The sequence below is a fragment of the Physella acuta genome, unplaced genomic scaffold (assembly GCF_028476545.2).
Source record: "Physella acuta isolate Inbredline_101_S28 unplaced genomic scaffold, ASM2847654v3 ptg001787l, whole genome shotgun sequence".
Lineage (NCBI taxonomy): Eukaryota > Metazoa > Mollusca > Gastropoda > Physidae > Physella > Physella acuta.
This window is the reverse complement of record NW_026733297.1, coordinates 13,291-36,045: the sequence shown is the minus strand read 5'-3', so window position 1 is coordinate 36,045 and position 22,755 is coordinate 13,291. Positions and strand designations below refer to the sequence as shown.

The window sequence follows — 22,755 nt, the reverse complement described above, 5'->3', positions numbered from 1 at the left end:
TTGTGTGGAACTTTTTTGTTGCTGTCGTAATTGATGTGGAATTGTCAAAATTTCTCTAGCTGAGTGGGTTTTTAGTTGTCAAAGTGGATGTGTGTGTTGTCGATTGTGTGGTTAGGATTAAAGTTAGCTACATGTCAGAACTGCAGTGCTGAGGTCACCAACCAGTTCTACGGCTCATTAAAACCTGCATGAGCCATATAACTGGTTGGTGACCTACTTACCAGCCCTATTGCCAGGTTCACCCAGTATCTTTTACATCACAGGTACTGTTTATTTTATCTTGAAGGCTGATCTATTCAGACCCATCACGGTATCCCGTGTATTAATATAATAGTATTAATGTACACATTTTGCGAAGCCCTTCTTCATGACACAATGTTGTAGGAAGCTAATGCTATTTTGTTGTATTTGTTTGCTATCTAGAAAGTTCGCTCCGACCCCATCTATCAACACAAAAGTGTATAGTTTGCAATCAGACTGTTGGTTGCAAGACATTCAAGGTGAAGGTTACATGCGCCTGCTTAATGAATTTGCCGAGATTTACAATCGACACCCCCCCCCCCTCCAAACCCATACAGTAGCCCCCTCCTACCAAACTAAAGTAAAACAATAGACTCACCCAAAGATAGTCCCCCCCCCCCCCTCCAACACCGTAAAGCACAACACATAAGACAAACAACCACAAACGGGTTACAAAACAAGACTGAAACAAAGGCTCGTTGAAACTTAAAGAATTTATATACACTATCTACACCTAACACAGTCTAGTTTAAACAGAAAATACACAAGCTAGTAAACAAAGATACAGTGGCTAAAAACTAGTATAAACCTAACCTGTACTAACCTTGGAGATCTGGACAAAACTGAGGCCATCACACACGTTTTCATACACCTTACACACCCTTTCATAAACTGGTACAAACCGGAATATTACAACTCACAGCACGAGAACTGAACAAGGACAAACGGGATAGGGTACCAAGTAACAACAACATTCACCCCCTTCACTACATACACCCCCAACCCCCCCCCCCCTACTAATGTAAACCTATGAACTCACCTAGCGTAACAATCTCCCACAGACGAATGCCGTAGGCCCAGACATCAGATTTGGTGCTGTGTGTTCTGTCGATCAAACTTTCTGGTGCCAACCATCTAACCGGCAATGGGCCCTGTCAAGTTTAGAAAAACACTTGTTTTAAACTAGATTTATCATTCACCTACCACTTCTGTTATAATCTACTTCACCTACGCCGCTTTAACGGTAACGGGTTCGAATCTAAAACGAAGTATGAAAATTAATGCTTGAAACGAATAAAACACAGTTGGAAGATTCTACAAAGGAATCAATGTCCTAATAATGTAATACATAGCAAGGTGAATCTACATTGGGATTTGCCACCAGCTAGCAATAAAGAAAGTAAAAAATACTTTCTTTAGACGTAGCGATCCATTGTGTAGATGAACTAGGGTTCATGTTTCTTGACTTCGGCATTAAGGGATGGCGTGGTCACCACTATGCCCAACGTATTGTCTGGTACCCATCAGAGCTTGGTGGATTAATCAAAACCAGGACCGAACTCGAGACTTTGGGGCTGGCCTCCAACGCTCTACCATTCGACCACGTCGTCCCACACAAACTCACAATAGGATGCATTGAAACATAATATTTAGTTTAAATATTCTAACCAAATGCTAAAGCCACCAAATTGACATATGCTTGTTTTCTACAGATAAAACACTTGTTTTCTGGCCAAATTATGTTGCAACTGAATTTGACCAATGTTGGAGTTTCTTCCCAGACTTTAAGTAAAACAACTTAAATAACCGACGATTAAATTATAATCAAACTAATGAAGTTAATTAACCTTCAACTTCAAAGAATAACTGAAAACATACAGGACACCGTGACGCTAAGGTAACCGGCTAGCCTGACAGATGTGTTGATTTCACAGGACACCATGACGCTAAGTTAACCGGCTATTCTGACAGGTGTGTTGATTTCACAGGACGCCGTGACGCTAAGTTAACCGGCTATTCTGACAGGTGTGTTGATTTCACAGGACGCCGTGACGCTAAGTTAACCGGCTATTCTGACAGGTGTGTTAATTTCACAGGACACCAGTAGTATAATAGGTCCCTTTTGGACCGCAGGCGCAGGCGCACCCAGGATGCGCAAAGAATATATAGGAAAATACTCGGATGCGCAGGGGGATGCGCAGGCGCAGCCTGGGACAACGAGATATAGTAAAATACTCGGGATGGGGATGGGGAGCCTGGGACAACGAGATATAGTAAAATACTCCAGGCGCAGGCGCAGCAGCCTGGGACAATGAGATATAGTAAAATACTCCGGATGGGGATGCGGATGGGGATGGGGATGCGGATGGGGATGGGGAGGATGCGCAGGGATGCGGATGGGGAGTAGGTCAGTAGGTAAGTAGGTCACCGGTGGTGACCTTGTGACATAATCAGTGACCTAGTTACGCAATTTTAATGAGTTTTTAATTAGTTTTAATGAGTTTTTTAAATTTTAATTAATTTTTGACCTAGTTACGTAATTTTAATGTGCTTTTCAATTAATTTGATTTTAATTACTTTGTTTGTGTTTTGTTTCTTTATTTTTAATAAGTTTAATTAATTTGATTTTTATTTATTACATTTTTTTAATTTTACATTTTTTATTAATTAGTACGTAATTTGATTATTTGTTTGTATTTTGTTTGTTTATTTTTAATTAGTTTAATTTTTTTAATTTAATTATTTTAATTAGTTTAATTATTATTAACGAGTTACGTAATTGAAGTTTAATTTTTTTAAATTTTAAATTTTTTAAATTATTATTTTTTAATTTTAAATTTTATATTTGTTTATTTGTTTACTTGTTGTTTATTTGTTTGGTTTAATTCATTTTAATTAGTTTCATTTTAATTTTTATATTCTCCAACACAACGACCGTGTACAAAAAACAGGTTAAATTCTCCACCACAACGCTAAAGTATACAAACATAGAACATTCATTAAAGATAACGATCAGCGACAGCTGTTACATATCGATCCGCGATCCTTTGTTTTTGTCAAGCACCGTACAAGGGCGAGCTAATATCGATCGCACCCACGGGGTCATCACACCTAATTAAATTTGGTCATGCATCATGGATTTATGACGAGTTCGCTGAAGCGAACACAGTAGGGGTCCCGCGTTTAATCGAAAGAGCTAAGTGTTTAACCGCAAAGCCACCGTTAAGTGTAGCGACAGATGTTACCACTTTAATGGATTTTTCCCCGAACGGTTTGACAGCTGTGCAACAGCTGGTACCACACTTTCCACTAACACTTAAACGTACAGTGTCATGGGTTTTTAAGTTTCTGGTACGATTATGTTAAACGTATACACATTCACACAATCACAGAAACTCACTTTCTTACTTTTATATTAAAAGACAAGTATGTGTTATTGTTTTTCTTACTTGTACCTGTAACTCGGTATCCTATATAAGATTTTTGACTGGAAGCAAAATCAACCATTTAAAACGATGGATCCGAGATGGAAACATCCGTTTACCGCTCTGATCGCTGGGCCAACTGGGAGTGGTAAAACAGTATTTGTCAAAACATTTTTATCCCAGGTTTCAGAGATGATGGATCCTGCACCTGAGGAAATTTATTACTGTTACGGGGAGTGGCAGCCTTTGTTTGATACCATGAAGAACGTTCAGTTTGTAGAAGGTCTTCCTGACTTAGAAAATGGATCAATGGGGGATGGAAAACGTCGACGTCTAGTCGTCATCGATGATTTGATGGCGGAATCAGATGAGCGAATTACAAAATTGTTTACGAAAGGGAGTCACCATCGTAATATTAGTGTTATGTATATTGTCCAAAACCTATTCGGGAAAAATAAAGAACAAAGAACCATCAGTCTCAATTCGCATTACATAGTGTTGTTCAAGAACCCTAAAGACGGTTCACAAATTACAAATTTGGCAAAACAAATGTATCCCGGTCGCGTTTCGTATGTCCAGGAAAGTTTTAAGGACGCAACATCGGCCCCTCATGGTTATTTGTTGATCGACCTTCGACAGGAAACACCGGATAATCTGAGATTACGCAGTAGTATCTTTTCTTACGAGCAGCAAGTCGTTTACGTCCCGAAATAAAAGCAACCATGTCTGAGTCGGTAAAACGACAAGGTGAGATGTTAAGGTTTTTGGCTCGGGCCAAACCACCCGCCGTGAAAGCCGTTGTTGAAAATGCTACCCCACAACTCGTAAAAACGTTATGCGAGTGCTGTCACAATGTCTTAAAAGGCAACGTTCCCCTCACCCCCGGTCAGAAGAGACGTTTGCGTCGTCACAAAGTGAACTTGAGACAACTTACCAAAAAGTCATTGACCGTCAAAAGACGAAAGCAAATTTTGCAGACCGGCGGTTTCCTAGGTGCTTTACTCGGACCAGTTCTCGGTGTACTTAAAGGTGTCTTGGGATTTTAAGGATGGCCAGGAAAATGCTTTTAATGGATCCTCGTATATTAGAGTCTATGCAACAAAAAACCTATGTACCACCCGACACACTCAATGATAGTCTACGCCTTTTGGATATGCAAATGGAACATATCTTAAATAGGGAAGATTTGTCACCACACGACAAAGTGAGACAATATCAAAAGACACTACAGCTCTACACTACGCGACTTAGCGATTATAGAAACAAGTCTCTAGGATTAGTCGATGTGAAACCACCCACCGTGAATACCCCAACGACCGAGGTTGAAAAACCACATGAAAATATAACCGATCCTAAAAAAGAAACGATAGACATAACAGAATCTGAAACTAAAACGAAATCCGTCTCGCCTGACTCTGAAATTCGCCCCTCGAAGAAAACGAAGACACACGTAGAAAAAACACCACCCTCGATACGTACCAGAAGTAAGAAAACTAAAACAAGCACTACCAAATGGGACGCGTGGGAAAAAATCAAACACTAAAAAGACATTACTATGATCCTAGTAGACCAGGCGCCTACGGCGGCGTGTTTAAGCACCCTGAAATTGGAAGTAAGAAAATTAAAGAATGGTTAAGTCATCAGGACACCTACACGTTACATAAACCTCTTCGGCGACGCTTTCAGAGGCGCGCCACCATCACCGGTGGGGTAAATCACCAGTTTCCAGCGGATCTCATAGATATGCGCATGTTACGAAAGCACAATGGTGGTGCTTCTTACCTACTGACCTGCATCGATGTGTTTAGCAAATTCGCCTGGGCGATTCCGATAAAGAAAAAAACGGGTAAGGCGCGAGTGGAGGCCGTACGTATAATATTTACGACTAGAAAACCTATAAATTTTCAAACAGACAAAGGTAGTGAATTTGTCAACAAGACATTTTTAAAATTTCTTAAAGATGAAGGCGTTCATTTCTTTACCACTGAGAATGAAGATATTAAGGCGGCTATAGTTGAGAGATTCAATCGAACATTAAAAGAAAAAATGTGGCGGTACTTTACAAAAACAAATCGTCTTCGTTACATTGATGTCGTAGACGACTTGATCACCAACTATAACCACTCGTACCATAGGAGTATTCGTATGGCCCCTGTGAATGTTAATTTGTCTAATCAAGAAAGGGTCTGGAATACTTTATACGAGCCAGGGGACATTACTTATCGAAAAGTATTTAACGAAGGTGATCGTGTACGGATCGGCCAAAGTCGAAACACGTTTAAAAAGGGTTATACCCCTTCGTGGACGGAAGAACTGTTTACGGTGAGCCGCGTGAACGCGACAACGCCCGTAACGTACGTCTTGAAAGATGATTCGGGTGAAGAAGTGAAAGGCTCGTTTTACAAAGAGGAGCTTCAGAAAGTGGGGGACAAAAAAGTGTACCGCGTCGAACAAATTATACAAGAAAGAAAGGGTGTCGGTGGTAAAGAGTATTTAGTCAAGTGGTTCGGTTATAACCCTTCATTCAACAGTTGGATTTCAGCTAGAGACATTTCGAAATATAAAGACTAAGGATGGAGGAAACGGTAAAAAGCCTAAGTCTGGATGACCCCGTTGTGGAAGAAACGCTCATACCGTTCGGTGGGCTCGAGGTGAGACCCGGATCCACCACGTCTTCTATCGGTTCGACCATTTCGAGCTGGTTCGATAAACTAAAGACACGACCGGAAATTGTTTTCATCTCTCAAATGTTGGTTATATTTGTCGTCATTGCTTTTTCACTATTTAATCTGACGCGTGGAACGGTCGACGACAAAGAGGGAAAACTTTGGGTCGTGTTGTTATCCAGCTGTCTCGGATATATTTTACCTAACCCAACCATTGCAAGGACCAAAATTTTACAATGAGTTTTTATGTGACCCTGCCTAGCAATGCATCACCAAATGTATTTCCAGACTATGAGGCTGGGCATTTTTTCGTTAAATTACCACAGACTATCGATGTGAGTTTACACTACGAAGTTGGTCTGGTCGAGATTCAAATGCCGAATACGTTTTGTATGCTTAGAGAACATGAAATTTGGCTCCAGTATCATTCCATCACAGAAGGTGAAGACGTTAACCTTTTTCTATATGGATTACGTCAGTCCAAATATCAATACATAGACTTGCTTGTTAACGCTATAAAAAAACTAGTAAAAAGAGAGGTAGATGAACGAAAAATGGAAGTTATAATTTCAAACTGTAACAAGGGATTTAAGAAAGTTGTCGTAAAAGTAATTGCGGCGGGAATAGAAAGTACCGTCCGTGACAGGTTGACAAGCTATTTGCTTGTTCCTGGTAGAGTTACAGAGAAACATCTCCCTAAAGACGAAGTAAAAACGGTATTCGTCTATTGTGACCTCGTAAAAACGAGACCGGTTGGTGATGTCATGGTCCCTTTGCTTCGTACCGTACCGATCGTTGAGAAGAAACCAAGTTCCGTTTTTCGTATTTACGACAAACCCCACTACGTCCCCCTGAACCGCTTTTATGCGATGACTTGGGACAAACGCTCTCATTCACAAGTGGAACGTCAGTGTTGACACTCCATTTTAGAACACGTAAACATTTCGATCTCGAATAACTCACACCATGGTGAAACACACTTTTACATCGAAACCCTAAATTGTACGAGGATTTTTACTGTAACCAGTACGGTGATGGTTTACCCGTTTTTATCGGTGGACGAAATCAGAGAGGACACGGTATTGGTAGTTTCTTTAGTGGTCTAGGTCGAATGGTCCTCCCTTGGATAAAGACGGGAGGTAAGGCTTTACTCAGAGAAGGTGTTAGTACTGGGTTGCAAGTTGCAAACGACGCATTAGCGGGAAGAGACGTTGGAGAATCGTTCAAAGAACATGCCAAGGAAGCCGGACATCGTTTATTGCAAGGCGCCGTTGATCACCTGGGACAAAACCAATCAGGAAGCGGGTTGAGAAGAAAGCGTGGGCTCTCGAGACCACCGGGTGAACCCTTCGAACAACAGATAAAACTAACACGCAGACCAAGCCACAAACATTCGAAGACGTGTGTTAAGAAGAAGCATCCCAAGTATTCAGATATATTTGCTTAACCATGGCTCTTATTCACCCGAGTTCATGTGAGTGCTTACATTCTGGATTGGATTTATTTAGTACACCCCCGACACAAACTGCCGTCGAGGAGGGTCAATTTGTTGAAATACATCCCCTGGCGTCCTTGGCACAAGTTGCACCTATAGAATTTGCCATTTCTGGCAACAGTGAAGACTATCTCGATTTGTTTAATACTTATTTACACGTGCGCGCTAAAGTGACTTTAGCGAATGGTGATTCAATACCGTCTGACGTTGATGTCGCACCCGTCAATTATTTTTTGCACAGCTTATTTTCACAAGTGGATATTTCTCTAAACGATACGCTAATTACTGCTAGTGAGAACACCTATCCGTATCGCGCCTATCTGGAAGCTACGTTAAATCACGGGGAAGAGGCCAAGAATGGGTCTCCATCGGCCGCTCTTTATGCGAGGGACTTAGCCTGTTATTTCGAGGAATTCAAAGATGACAATAATGAAGGGTATAGGATTCGCCGCACCACCGCTGCTGAAAGTCATGAGATCGATATGATGGGACGTATACACTCTGACTTTTTCGCTCAAGATCGGTATATGCTGAATGGTGTTGACATTAAAATTAAACTTACACCCGCAAAAGACAGTTTCACTCTCTTGACAGCAGAACCAAACAAGGGGTATAAAGCGGTTATAACGTACGCAACATTGGTAGTTAGAAAAGCCAGACTTAACCCCGCCATTTTTATCGCACACGAAAAGGCTTTAACGACAACAAATGCAAAATACCCTTTTAAACGCGTTGTAATAAAAACCTTTGCTATACAGAAAGGTATGTTAAGTCACAACCAAGACAATTTGTATATGAGTCAAACACCGACCCGTTTAGTGATCGGTCTAGTCGCCTCTACCGCCTTTAATGGGAGTTACACGAAAAACCCCTTCAATTTAACATTTTCACTTGACGTATTTAAATGTAAGCGTTGATGGTCGCTCGTTATCGGGAAAACCACTGGTTATGGACTTTGATAAGAAACAAGCCATTAGAGCGTTTTTCAATAGTAACCTCGCTCTTGGTATGGTTGGAAAAGATGCTGGGAATGGGATAGATTATAAAAACTTTAAGAACGGGTATACCCTGTTTGCTTTTGATTTAAGCCCTAGTCTTTTGGATGGTGAACAATTTGAATTGGCTAAATCGGGACCTGTTTCTATTGAACTTAAATTTTCACAAGTTACAGCTGACCCGATTCAAGTTATTGTGTATGCTGAACTTGATTCGGTGTTAGAAATTTCGAAAACGAGGCAAGTGCTGACAGATTACACCGCCTAACTTGGCCTATAAAAGAAAATGAACACAAGAGAACTACAAAGTATACTGGCCGCGGACTTATTTGTGCAACGCACAACTCTCTTTGCTGTTTTAGCGTGCGATCAGTTACCCGCGCGTCTCGATAGAACGAAGCAAGCGGCATTCATTATCAATCTAGATTCGTCCTCGGAGGCAGGGAGTCATTGGGTTGGTCTATTTTTCAACGGACTATCGCAATTTACTTATTTCGATAGTTTTGGATTACCACCTCGGGAGCCGGCCATTTTGTCTTTTATAAAAAATAATTCAAACAGACCACTCGTTTACAATTCAAGAGTGTTACAAGATATTCTAACCAACAGTTGTGGGCTATATGCAGCCTATTTTGTTTTGAAGAAAGTTCGAGGTGCAAATTTAAAAGTTATATTACAACCCTTTTCGGCGTCAGCGAGTCGTCAATATATTAACGATCGTATTATAACACGTTTAACACTTCAAATTATTGGAACTAATTATAAAAGATTATTTCAAGATGTCGAATGAAGATTGGATACTTGTGGCCAGGAGTAACAATAAAGTGACGGAAATACGAACGATGAATCACACCGGATTTAAATTGGCGATTGTTAGCCAATTCATGAACAAAAACACTTTAAATCTTAGAGAGCTTATAGATGGGACCGATCTTAATTTTCCTACAAATTCTGGTGTTAGTATGAGTCGCGTCTGCTTTGAGCGCCTATTAAGTTTACAGGATGAAATTTTAAAAGCCTTTGATGAATTGGAAAAACGTTAATAAACAAATAAAATATAAGAAGACTTTTGTTCTAATTTAGTGTGTGTGTGTGTGTGTGAATGAGTATACGTTTAACATAATCGTACCAGAAACTTAAAAACCCATGACACTGTACGTTTAAGTGTTAGTGGAAAGTGTGGTACCAGCTGTTGCACAGCTGTCAAACCGTTCGGGGAAAAATCCATTAAAGTGGTAACATCTGTCGCTACACTTAACGGTGGCTTTGCGGTTAAACACTTAGCTCTTTCGATTAAACGCGGGACCCCTACTGTGTTCGCTTCAGCCAACTCGTCATAAATCCATGATGCATGACCAAATTTAATTAGGTGTGATGGCCCCGTGGGTGCGATCGATATTAGCTCGCCCTTGTACGGTGCTTGACAAAAACAAAGGATCGCGGATCGATATGTAACAGCTGTCGCTGATCGTTATCTTTAATGAATGTTCTATGTTTGTATACTTTAGCGTTGTGGTGGAGAATTTAACCTGTTTTTTGTACACGGTCGTTGTGTTGGAGAATATAAAAATTAAAATGAAACTAATTAAAATGAATTAAACCAAACAAATAAACAACAAGTAAATAAATAAACAAATATAAAATTTAAAATTAAAAAATAATAATTTAAAAAATTTAAAAATTTAAAAAATTAAACTCCAATTACGTAACTCGTTAATAATAATTAAACTAATTAAAATAATTAAATTTAAAAAATTAAACTAATTAAAAATAAACAAACAAAATACAAACAAATAATCAAATTACGTACTAATTAATAAAAAATGTAAAATTTAAAAAATGTAATAAATAAAAATCAAATTAATTAAACTTATTAAAAATAAACAAACAAAACACAAACAAAGTAATTAAAATCAAATTAATTAAAAAACACATTAAAATTACGTAGCTAGGTCAAAAATTAATTAAAATTTAAAAAACTCATTAAAACTAATTAAAAACTCATTAAAATTACGTAACTAGGTCACTGATTACGTCACAAGGTAACCACCGGTGACCTACTGACCTACTGACCTACTCCCCATCCGCATCCCTGCGCATCCTCCCCATCCCCATCCGCATCCCCATCCCCATCCCCATCCGCATCCCCATCCGGAGTGTTTTACTATATCTCATTGTCCCAGGCTGCTGCGCCTGGAGTATTTTACTATATCTCGTTGTCCCAGGCTCCCCATCCCCATCCCGAGTATTTTACTATATCTCGTTGTCCCAGGCTGCGCCTGCGCATCCCCCTGCGCATCCGAGTATTTTCCTATATATCCTTTGCGCATCCTTGGTGCGCCTGCGCCTGCGGTCCAAAAGGGACCTAATATACTACTGACACCGTGACGCTAAGTTAACCGGCTATTCTGACAGGTGTGTTGATTTCACAGGACACCGTGACGCTAAGTTAACCGGCTATTCTGACAGGTGTGTTGATTTCACAGGACACAGTGACGCGAAGTTAACCAGCTAGCCTGACAGGTGTGTTATTTCACAGGACACCGTGTACGAGTGGGCACATTTTGATGCCCAGGACCTCCTGAAGATGACCCGGAGACCGCCCAGTTTTGACGCCACGAACGTTCAGCCCTACCGTCTGGACGGTGTCATGGTCAGGTGGTCCAAGCCAAAGAAGCGAGACTGGAGGTGAGTGGTCATTTCGTTGGACATTTTGGTAAGGTGGGTGGACATTTTGTGGACATTTTGGGGACGTTGGTGGACATTTCGTGGACATTTTGTGGACATTCTGGGGAGTTGGGTGGACATTTCGTGGACATTTTGGTGAGGTGGGTGGTCATTTCGTGGACATTTTGGCGAGGTGGGTGGTCATTTCGTTGGACATTTTGGGGACGTTGGTGGACATTTCGTGGACATTTTGTGACATTCTGGGGAGTTGGGTGGACATTTCGTGGACATTTTGGGGAGGTGGGTGGTAATTTCGATGACATTTTGGGGAGGTGGGTGGTCATTTCGTTGGACAATCTGGTGAGGTGGATAGACATTTCGTGGACATTTTGTGGACTTTTTGGGGAGCAGTATGGACATTTGGTGGAAATTTTGGGGAGGTGGGTGGTCATTTCGTTGGACATTCTGGTGAGGTGGGTGGACATTTCGTTAACATTTTGGGGAGGTGGATGGACATTATTCGTTATTCGAGCCATTGAGGGATGGGAGGTGGACATTGCATGGACATTGGGGGAGTTTTGGAAAATTTGCTTTGACATTTATGTGGAAATGGACATTGTATGTACATCTTAGTGGTTCTAATGAAAAGAAAAACTTTTAAAAGTTATATGACTTCAATGAAGTGTGTTCTTTTTTTCTTCAAGGTGGAACTATATACCAGGAAAAAACGAAACAAAACTTGTTCTTCCTGAAATCCATGACTATCAACATTAAAGATATAGATACAAGATGGGCTTTTTTAGATTTTAGATATTTGAACGCTTTAATTTTTAAAACATCAAAATGTTATTTTTAAGGGCGAAATTCATCCCCGATGTCTTAGTCAATGGTCTAGCTAAAATAAACGTATGAGAATTACCTATCCTTCTACCCGATGCATGTATTTTATTGTATATTGTATTGTTCGTGGCATAACTTTCAGCCTTTCGTTGTTTCAAAATCCTTTTTTTTTTCTATCTAAAAGGTTTTTGTAAGGTTTTTTTCCTACAAGCTCTAATAAATTTTGTACGGTATTTAGACCATAGCTAAACTATGCGGAGACAATCTAAAATTCCGTAGTTTAGATTTACCCAAACAAAAATGGCAGATGTTATAGATCTAGACGTGGAAGATGAAAATATTTTAACTAGTATCTTTAAAGATTCCTTTCCAGGTAAATATACATTTACAGTATAATAGTATAAGTTAAGACACTAAAAAAGAACGCAGTTACAATTCTGTATATAAATATAGCCTATCATAGTTCATAGGCAACATAAGCAATAAAAATAATTGGGCCTTCCCTACGTTTCTGAGGCTCGGTCAGCCGGTGTTGTCACTGTTGTTGAGTGACGGCTTACACACATCACTCAGTCATCACAACGACGACTCTTCTACTTCTAGTAGTTCTAGTTTTCTACTTTTCTAATTCTAAGTACTACTAACTAACTAGATCTAACTTCTACTCTGTTATCTGTTATAGGGTAGAATATAAGGTAAAATCTTAGTTTAGCGTCGTAAATTCCAACGCAGCTAGTAATGTGTTGGCTTTTCGATTCGCCGCCATCTTGCAATCCAAACTACATCCGGACTTTTTCAAGCGTACTTGAAAAAATTTGCCGTTCTGATGAATGCTAATCTAGGCATCAGAATCGAAAAATTAAATATATTCGATAGGCCTACTATCATATGCGTTGAATTTTATCATTTAAATGTTTCATTGATAGAACTAGCTGTCATTTAACAATACTCGATACTGAAAGCGACCTAACTATGATAGCGAAAAGCGATTGAAACCGCGCAGTACCGAACCGCTACTTTCAGAACTAAATTTCACCTTAAAAAAAAGAGAATAAGTACAGGAAACTAGTAAATAAGTAAATGCAAACCATTTTGATGGATGGAAATGTTGGTTTTATGGGCTTTAGAGCTCCTTATATATGAGATATTGCTCCTTGCGTGAAGTGATATAGATCTACGCAATTTTATTAATGGCGGCCGAGTTAGAATTTTCATGACGGCCCATAGGCATGAAATAAAAAATTCGCACATTATTGCTATTTAACAGTGTTTATTGAATTGGCAAGATCTAAGCTTATAAAATAGCTTTTTTATGGATTAAATAAAATTTAAAGCATTGGAATTAATAGTCCCATTCATTAATAGACTCAATAGGGTAAATAATAATTAAAATTTTAAATAGGTCCTAGATTCCTATAGATCTAAATAAATATTGCTCTCCAGTCTAAACAAATTCCATTTAAATTTTAAACTTTTTATTAGTAGTCTATATTTATAGCCTAACCAATGAGTAAAATAAAAATCAAATAGTCTAGAAATAATAATTAAAATATAGTACTACAGTATAGAGGCAATGGAATTTAAAAAAAAAAAAGTCAAAGATAAAATAGGAACATTTAACACTTTAACCATGTGATCTAAAGTCTAAAGCAACAGTAATACATTTTTTTTAAAAGTCAAAAAGAAAACAGAAACAGTAACACTTTTAACAATGTGATTTAATTTTACTTAAAAATAACAAACTAAACAACAGTAATGTTTTTTATATAGAATCTAGTAGGTTCAGATCAGCAAATAAGGCATCTGTCTATCCTTTGGTTGCCACACATCTCGTCTAGTTTCTGTTACACTATTTATTGATTAGCAATCCTTGGCTACTTATTAAAAGTAGCCTACAACTAATGCTACTAATAATTAGATACTTCAACATAATCCTAAACATATCATATTTCAGTATGAGTATAATACCCAGGTGTTATTGATGCAAAATTTCAGTCCCACCCCCTTAGTTAGACTTCATTATATGTGATTGTCTTTTTCTTCTAGCATGTATTAAACTTGTAAGTTTCTATTTCCAACATCCTTAAGCATCAATGTGCTAAGTTTTATCTTTATATCATCAATAGCAACATATATATGCAGTATTAAAAGTGACTTGCGACAATCATTGTAGAACTGCACCACACACCTTAATTGGGCTTAATTAAGTTAATTATAAATTCTTTTTCTTTAAATTGATCTTTATTTCACTTGCATATTCCTGTTGTCTACACGTTTTATGCATAATCGAGTCTGAAAAACTGGGCTTTGCAATTCTTTCAGTGTATGTGTTTCTGTGAACACGATAACTTGAGTACAGTTACAGCTAGGTTGATAAAATTTCATATATAAGCATTATATCAAATTTCTATTTCTGTATCAACTTTTCAGCGATTTCTGATTAACCGGAAGTGGAACTAATTCTACTTTAAATTTTTCAAAAGCCTATAACTTGAGTTCTGTTTTAGATAGCCAAATGAAATTTCATATGTAAGTAAAAGATCTAATTTTCCACCTTCTTTCAAATTCAGAGTAATTTCCGTTGACCAGAAGTAGTAATGGACGCTATTTCTAATTTCTCAAAAATGCTTGTGAATATATAAAGTACTAATAATATTCCGCACTATTATACACATTTTGTTTCGCATTTCTTTGGTGTGCAATTCTTTTTTTCTACAAGATTCTATTCTAATTTTAAAAGTTTAAGTACTTAAACATGGATTTAAAAATCATGTCTATATATAGTATATCCTGAGTTGCCAATCCCCCGTAGTGTTATATAAGAATATTCGAGAAAGCTTAGGGGAGATCACTACTGGCTTTTTAACATTACTAGCCTCTGCAGATTTTATGTACATAAAATCATAGATTACCTTAGTCTGTTAATTAAGAATAGTAAGGTGTACTTTTGACCTAATTTCTTTATTTATCTCGCAAGCGACACTTTAGTGAAAGTAGCTTTGTATATTCTTGTTTTAAAATGAACTTACAATCAAATAAACTTCAAAACTATGATTCTAATGTTATGCCGTGTATGATTAAACAACGGTTTGGGAATAATTCTCATGTCCTTAGGTGTGGTCACTATGTCAGTCATATACCCCCCCCCCCTCCCGATTAATGCCAATTAATTATTATCTTGCGAAAAACAAGGCGCGTTTAGATGTGTGCTGCGCCCAAAGCCAATCATTTGGCCAGATTTATTATTTGTCATGTGGCCCCATATTTTAAAAACATAAAGCATTGTGCTTTCCTCATTGATGATTGTTTTTTTTTTTTTCATTTTTTAAAGTGAAAATATGAATTGTTATGATTGCAGTTTTTGTAACATGGTATACTTACCTTCTGTCAATTTAAAAAGCATGGCATGTTAATTTTGTACAAATATTGTATAAAATAAAAAAAATTTAAGTTTGATTTTATTTTCTACCAAAATCCGCCATCTGAGAAGTTTTATTAAAAAAACTTTGTTTTGACTATAGTTACTAGATCTATATAATCACCACTTTAACATTTAAATATCTAATCCTCAGTTCATTTATAAGAAGCAGCATGGGAGAGGCAACTGCTGATTTAGATTTACAGTCTGATGAGTTTAAAGAATTTTCAAATTCTGAAGACGTGAAGCCACTTCTATCTACAGTATTTTCAACTTCTTCTGACATAAAAACAGAATTATCATTTTTAACTTTCCGTGATATCAAACCAAACATGACATTTATAAATTCACAGAATGATAAAACCGTTGTTACGCCAGATTTTTCATCTTCTACAGACACAAAGTCAGAATGTACAACATTTTCCTCTTTTGATGATGTAAAACACCATATGACATTTCTAACTTCTCAAGATAAAACAACAGGATTTTTAATTTTTAAAGATATGGAACCTGCTGTATCAGCAGTATGTACAAGATCTGAAATTATAAAACCAGAATTAGAAACTTTATCAACTAGTGAAGATATAAAACCAGAATTAGAAACTTTATCAACTACTGAAGATACAATTCCAGAATTAGAAAATATATCAACTAGTGAAGATCTAAAACGAGAATTAGAAACTTTATCAACTAGCGAAGATATAATAACAGAATTAGAAACTTTATCAACCAACATAGATATAAAACTAGATTTATGGACAAAATTTTTAGATTCTGAGGACAAACAACAAAATGGACTTGAAGAAAAGCTAAAACTCTCTGAAGACAAAACATATCTGTCTGTTGATCATCATGAACAGTTTTTTCAAAGATCTAACTTGAATAAACAAGCTCAAGTAGGGGAGAGGCCACTTGAATGTGATGCTTGTAATAATAGGTTTTCAGATAGTTCTAGGTTAAGTAAACATAAAAAAATTCATTCAGGAGATAAGCCTCATGAATGTGCTGTTTGTCATAAAAAGTTTTCATATAGTTCTAATTTATATACACACAAAAGAGTTCATTCAGGAGATAAACAATTTGAATGTGATGTTTGTCATAAAAAGTTTTCTCAGAGTTCTAGTTTATATAGACACAAAAGAGTTCATTCAGAAAATAAACCATTTGAATGTGATGTTTGTCATAAAAAGTTTTCACATAGTGCTAATTTATATGCACACAAACAAGTTCATTCAGAAGATAAACAATTTGAATGTGATGTTTGTCATAAAAAGTTTTCTCAGAGTTGTAGTTTATATAGACACAAAAGAGTTCATTCAGGAGATAAACCATTTGAATGTGATGTTTGTCATAAAAAGTTTTCATATAGTTATAGTTTATATACACACAAACAAGTTCATTCAGAAGATAAACCATTTGAATGTGATTATTGCCATAAATATTTTTCTAGAAAAAATAAAACAGTCCATACTGGAGATAAGCCAGATGAATGTGATGATTGCCATAAATATGTTTCTAAAATAAAGCGTCTCCCGACATATTGGCTCCCGATATAAGTGCTCAAGACAAATCGGCTCACGTTATATTGGCTTTTGACAAAATGACTCCCGACATATTGGCTCCAGACCAATGAATGGCATGACCACTATTGGCATAAAAGTAACGATTTTGTCCTACCTCCAATACCACTATATACTCTTTTAAATGCCCGAATGAAATTGTTTTTCATGAACCAACATTAATTCACAAACACAGCGAGCCCTTAACAGCTAAATTTCACCAATTCTAAAGTTTTGATAATGTTTAATTTACAACAGAAAAGATCTGTTGCTTAAAAGCGAGCACATAAGTGTAAATGTACGATATATGTATATTTATGTATATTTATGTGTATATATATGTGTGTATATGTATATATATTTATGTGTATATTTATGTGTATATATAAGTGTATATATGTTGGCTGGTATCCTAATGTTGGCTGGTTATTGAATAGTTGTCAAAGGTTGCTTGTTTTTTGTGTGTAGTTATATTCGTGGTTGGTCGTAGCTGGATCGGGGTAATGGTCCCCCCTCCCCTTCTCTCAAGACGCCGCCCGGTTCTCACGGCACTGGGTTCTGGCAGGGTGTGACGGTGTCACGGATAATTTACGAGGTTCACAGTCGTGGATTGTGACCGGACCCTAGGTGTGTGCATGCTTTGTGTTCAATTTTATGTCCTGTCTCCCCAATGGTCGTCTGCTTAAATTTACGACCGTAAGGTCGCGACGGTCAGTTCTTGTCAAACAGGTGGTCGGAAAGTATGGGAAAAAGTTTGTTTGGATTCAGCCTATTTAAGAGGACTGTGTTCAGACCTCTGTCTCTTACACACCAAGCTAGGGCTATAGACCAGTCTAGGCCTTATTATGGCCGCAGAGGCTGGTTTAGTGGCCCAGCTGAGGTATTGTTGATATGGCCTGGTGTTTACACCAGCGGCCCAACACCTTGTTCCAGTGGCCCGATATTATGCTCCTGGCCTGATGTCTCCTTCTTGTGGCCCGATATTATGCTCATGGCCTGATGTCTCGTTCTTGTGGCCCGATATTATGCTCGTTGCCTGATGTCTCGTTCTTGTGGCCTGATATTATGCTCGTTGCCTGATGTCTCGATCCAGTGGCCAGATGTTTGTTTTGGAGGACGGATATGTTGTCCTTGTGGCTGGGGAATCACCCTGCCTTTTGTGTGTGACGAACCGGGTCATTTAAGGAACTCGTATAAATTCTTGAAAGGATAAAATTGTGGTTGTATATAAAAATGTGATTTATTTTTTTTTACATGTATTAAGAATTCGAGGGATGTTTCCTTGATTATGAAAACTGGCCAGGTCTTATTTGTATCCTTTTGTTTTTTGCTGGTAAAATACATTTTTGCGAAGTAGGATGAAGTTAAATAACTGCATTAACTGGGTGTTTATCAAGTTTTATTTTTAGTGTAAAATTAATGTTGTATTTGTTTAGATGTTAATAGTTTTGCTCAGGTCTATTAGACTCCTTTGTCACCACGCAAAGGTGCACGGATTTGAGAGAATAATGGTCAATACCATCTTACCATGTATTAAGAATACGAGGGATGTTTCCTTGATTATGAAAACTGGCCAGGCCTTATTTGTATCCTTTTGTTTTTTGCTCGTAAAATACATTTTTTGTGAAGTAGGATGAAGTTAAATAAATGCATTAACTGGTTGTTTACCAAGTTTTTTTTTTAGTGTAAAATTAATGTTGTATTTGTTTAGATGTTAATTAGTTTTGCTCAGGTCTATTAGACTCCTTTGTCACCACGCAAAGGTGCGCGGATTTGAGAGAATAATGGTCAATACCACCTTACCATGTATTAAGAATTCGAGGGATGTTTCCTTGATTATGAAAACTGGCCAGGCCTTATTTGTATCCTTTCGTTTTTTGCTTGTAAAATACCTTTTTTGTGAAGTAGGATGAAGTTAAATAAATGCATTAACTGGTTGTTTACCAAGTTTTATTTTTAGTGTAAAATTAATGTTGTATTTGTTTAGATGTTAATTAGTTTTGCTCAGGTCTATTAGACTCCTTTGTCACCACGCAAAGGTGCACGGATTTGAGAGAATAATGGTCAATACCATCTTAACATGTCTCTCTTTTAATCGGTTAACAAAAACAACCATCCCCTTACATTTTGGTGTCAGAAGTGGGATCGCAGATGATCCCTCTTTCTCGAACAACTAAATCCCCCTAACATATATATATATATATACATATTTATATATATATATATAAATAATTATAAACTAGCCGGCCAGGCACCAGAATTTTTTCCATGCATCTACCGCCCCCTCTCCCCCCATGACTATCAGTATCTCGTTAAGGACGATAACTATCAGTGATAGTATTTTAAAGCAAATATTTTCAGTGGCAGCATTGGTACAGTCGACTTCTCAAATTATGAATTACTGAGAAGTAGCTTTTTTTTTTATTTTTAAGAATGTAGCAAAACTGTTTAATAAATTAAATAATACATTTCCAAAATGAAAGATTAACATCTTGTACATGCAGATCTAGGTGATGATTAGCGAAGAGAAAATGTGGTACAAAAACATATCATGACTTAATTTGCTGTTTCTTTTTAATGCCCGCCAGAAGATATCAAAGAATGTAAGCTTCTTGTCAACATTATTATCAGCTTCATTCTTGATATATGAATACAGATTTTTAAAATAAATTAAACACTAATTATAAATTAAAAGATTTGTTATTAAGTTTCAAACAGAATGTTGAGTAAAAGTTTTAACCTAATAATAGGAACAATCTTTGAAAAATGTCCTACAAGTCTATAGTTTAAATAAAGCTGGACATTAATTTCACACAAAAACAGCTTCAATAACATGTCTGTATAACTGAATCTATGAATAGAAATACAATATCCCATTCAAATGTGTGGAAATCTTATTGGAGCAACTACTTGTACTCAGCAACAACTAATGCCGTTGTGTCATTTATTAGCTTTGTAAATTATTTAAGAAACTGAGATTGTTTTGTTTTATCATTGAAAAGTACAATTATCTCTTCAAAAAAAATGGTGAGTTTACAATTGAAAATTCAGATCTTATATAAATATGCATTACTTGTGGAGCTATTGCTGCTAAACTCAAATTATTACAAACCAAACGAAAATCATTAAACACTTTAATCGCTGCAGTAAAATGATAATATTTACTGGTCGTCAAAACATACTGAACAAAATGCAAAACATATTTTTTCTATTAAGCGTATTAACTTAAGCAAATTAAATAAATAAAAACAATACACAACATAATTGACAGTAACAGCTTATAAAAGTAGGCTTATAAATCTGAGTGCGAAATATCTGTGTTACTATAAATATTTTAAACAAAGTGGGTTTCTAAGCGCCATTAAAACTCTTTAATTTTAAATGTTGCAGTTGGGAATACACTCCAATAAAAAGAATGTATTTTGTATTTTAACATTATATGCTTTTCATATAGTTCTTCCATAATATTTAACTGGCAGAATCATATATATATATATATATATATATATATATATATATATATATATATATATATATATATATATATATATATATATATATATATATATATATATAGTATATATATATATATAATATGACTAAATGTAGCTGCTGTCATACAAGTTTGGCTAATTCCATCTGATTCTGTATTTGTTTCATTGTACTCAATAATTCCTTGAATTTTGTTATGGTAATTTCCACTGGTCTGTTGACTGCATTTCCACTCTCTTCAGTGGTCACCAACATCATTGTTACCATTGGTTCATTTAAGCTTCTGACATCATTACTGCTAACTGCCATACTGACTTTCCACTTGATATCAACATCTGTGACCTGAGCAACATATTCTGTTCCTGGCATAGTTTTGTATTTTCTTTAAAAAATAGTTAAGCTGTTCTGTTTGGTAGATAGGGCAATAACAAGACAATGAATGTGCCAGTAGGGAAGATCTTAGAATTTTTTAAGATCTATTCTGTAACTCAACATCAACCAGTTATCATGAGTTATCTAGCCTGAACCTGGCCAGTACCAGAAAATCTAGTCTGCTAAACTGCTGGTACTGGTCTTGCCAGAGTCCAGATCTAGATTCTAGTAATAGTTGAACAGGCCGAATTAAAAAGAGCTAAGATTAAAAATCTAATTAGCTTATAAAACATCTTTTTTTTTTTTTTTTTTTATGTGACTAAAAACAAAGGATTTTAATCAAGTTTCCAGATACAATGCATTCAATGCCACCAAACCTAGTCATATAAATAAACATCTTAATGAATAAGTGAACTCCGAATAACAATGAGATACAAGTGTATATAGATGAAAAAACCCATGTGTGCAAGTCAGTATAACTAGAGGTACAAACAGATGCTCACAATATTTAGCTTCAACTAAATTACTAACAATGCCTTGGTCTCCACCTCTTCAGTTATGGCAGGAGTAATTTTATTTTTTACCTAACAATTCACTAAAACTAAAATGATATACCAATCAATTATTCGGCTATCACAGAGACTTATCTACACATTATCACATACTATTAACAATCAAATTCAGGCTAATAAATATCTTACCTGCAAATAGATATACCTAACTTTCTAGAAGGAAACAAATTATGTAATGTTGAAAAATAAATGCAGAAGAGTAGATGTTTAAACAAATTGTATCTGCAGGATAAATAAATTAAAAGCATGAGCTGTCTGTGTCAATAATTAAATAAACATTAAGAATTCTACCCTTTACATAAAATATACAGATAAAGGTACAGAAGACTAAATTTACAGCTTAACATTCTCATGAAGTTGCACTTCTATCCTAAAGAGACTTTGTTGAATAGCGTCCATAGCTTTAGCACGGTTTTGTTTCAGCATGACATCCAACTCTTTAAACTTTTTAGTTGTTTCTACCTGAATCTGTGCCTCACTGTTACTTTTTTTGCCAAGGATCTCTTGTTCATACTGTTTGTAGTGATTCTCCTTCTCGTTTTTAAAGGCTAGGATTTCTGAATCTGCTTCCTTTTTTGCAGTTTTGATTCTCTGAGCTTTTCGTTTTCTTGCTTCGACTACTCTTTCTGATGCTTTTTTCTCTGCGATTAGAAGTTGCTGAATCCCTTCTGTTTTCTGGGCCATTTTGACTTTGTAATTAAGATAAAATTCTGAAAGAGTATCACTTAGGGTTTTTATAAAACATTTTTTTTTTTTTTAATAAAACATCTAAACGAACACTTTAAAAGAACGCTCAACATCTCTTTAATACTGGCTGTTTTATTTAGGCTCCTATACATTTTCCATATTTATAAATTACGTTTTTACTAAAGCTAATACTTTCCTATTAAAATTAAAGGCAATTATTTTATATTTTCTTGAATACTCACCAGAATTGGTAAAGGTTATTTCATAAAACATAATTAGATGTTATTTGCATCTATAATTAATTACCATGAAGTTTTCTTTGTTCTTACCAGTTATAGATAAAGTGATAAGTTGCTCCCCATAGTTATTTTATAAATAGTAGAAGGGACGTAACTCAGTAAATAGTAATCATAAAATAGTTGAATAGAAATATTTATATTGAATATTAATAATGTTGATATACACACACGCGCGCACACACACACAAACGCACACAAACACACGTTTCGCGTCTCCCCTAACTTCCGTGCTTCCCAAGGTTGGCGC

At 36.4% G+C, this 22,755-nt stretch overlaps 2 protein-coding genes and 1 long non-coding RNA gene across 4 annotated transcripts; 2 read left to right on the top strand and 1 right to left on the bottom strand.

Annotated features, from left to right (window-relative positions):
• Nucleotides 1-1,588: 1,588 nt before the first annotated feature.
• LOC131930505 (uncharacterized) lies at nt 1,589-12,168 on the top strand. The gene is made up of 3 exons (XR_009384130.1): nt 1,589-1,918; nt 11,142-11,290; nt 11,974-12,168. It is a non-coding gene; the product is annotated as an uncharacterized LOC131930505 (long non-coding RNA).
• Nucleotides 12,169-12,295: 127 nt separating this feature from the next.
• On the top strand, nt 12,296-19,029 carry LOC131930492 (zinc finger protein 780A). 2 transcript variants are annotated; one of them, XM_059287006.1, is made up of 2 exons: nt 12,296-12,482; nt 15,682-19,029. In XM_059287006.1, the coding sequence occupies exon 2, from the start codon at nt 15,701-15,703 to the stop codon at nt 17,081-17,083; it is 1,383 nt and encodes a 460-aa protein (XP_059142989.1). In that variant the 5' UTR covers nt 12,296-12,482; nt 15,682-15,700; the 3' UTR covers nt 17,084-19,029. The 2 variants fall into 2 exon arrangements, with proteins under 2 accessions (XP_059142989.1, XP_059142988.1); XM_059287005.1 differs by lacking the exon at nt 12,296-12,482 and adding an exon at nt 14,592-14,638.
• Nucleotides 19,030-21,739: 2,710 nt separating this feature from the next.
• On the bottom strand, nt 21,740-22,254 carry LOC131930493 (V-type proton ATPase subunit G-like). The gene has a single exon (XM_059287007.1). It carries the CDS (start codon nt 22,204-22,206, stop codon nt 21,856-21,858), a length of 351 nt encoding a protein of 116 aa, XP_059142990.1. The 5' UTR covers nt 22,207-22,254; the 3' UTR covers nt 21,740-21,855.
• Between the last annotated feature and the right edge of the window lie 501 nt (nt 22,255-22,755).

Excerpts from the sequence above, each read along its gene's own strand:
- LOC131930493 (XM_059287007.1), bottom strand. The coding sequence starts at position 22,206 with ATGGCCCAGAAAACAGAAGGGATTCAGCAACTTCTAATCGCAGAGAAA.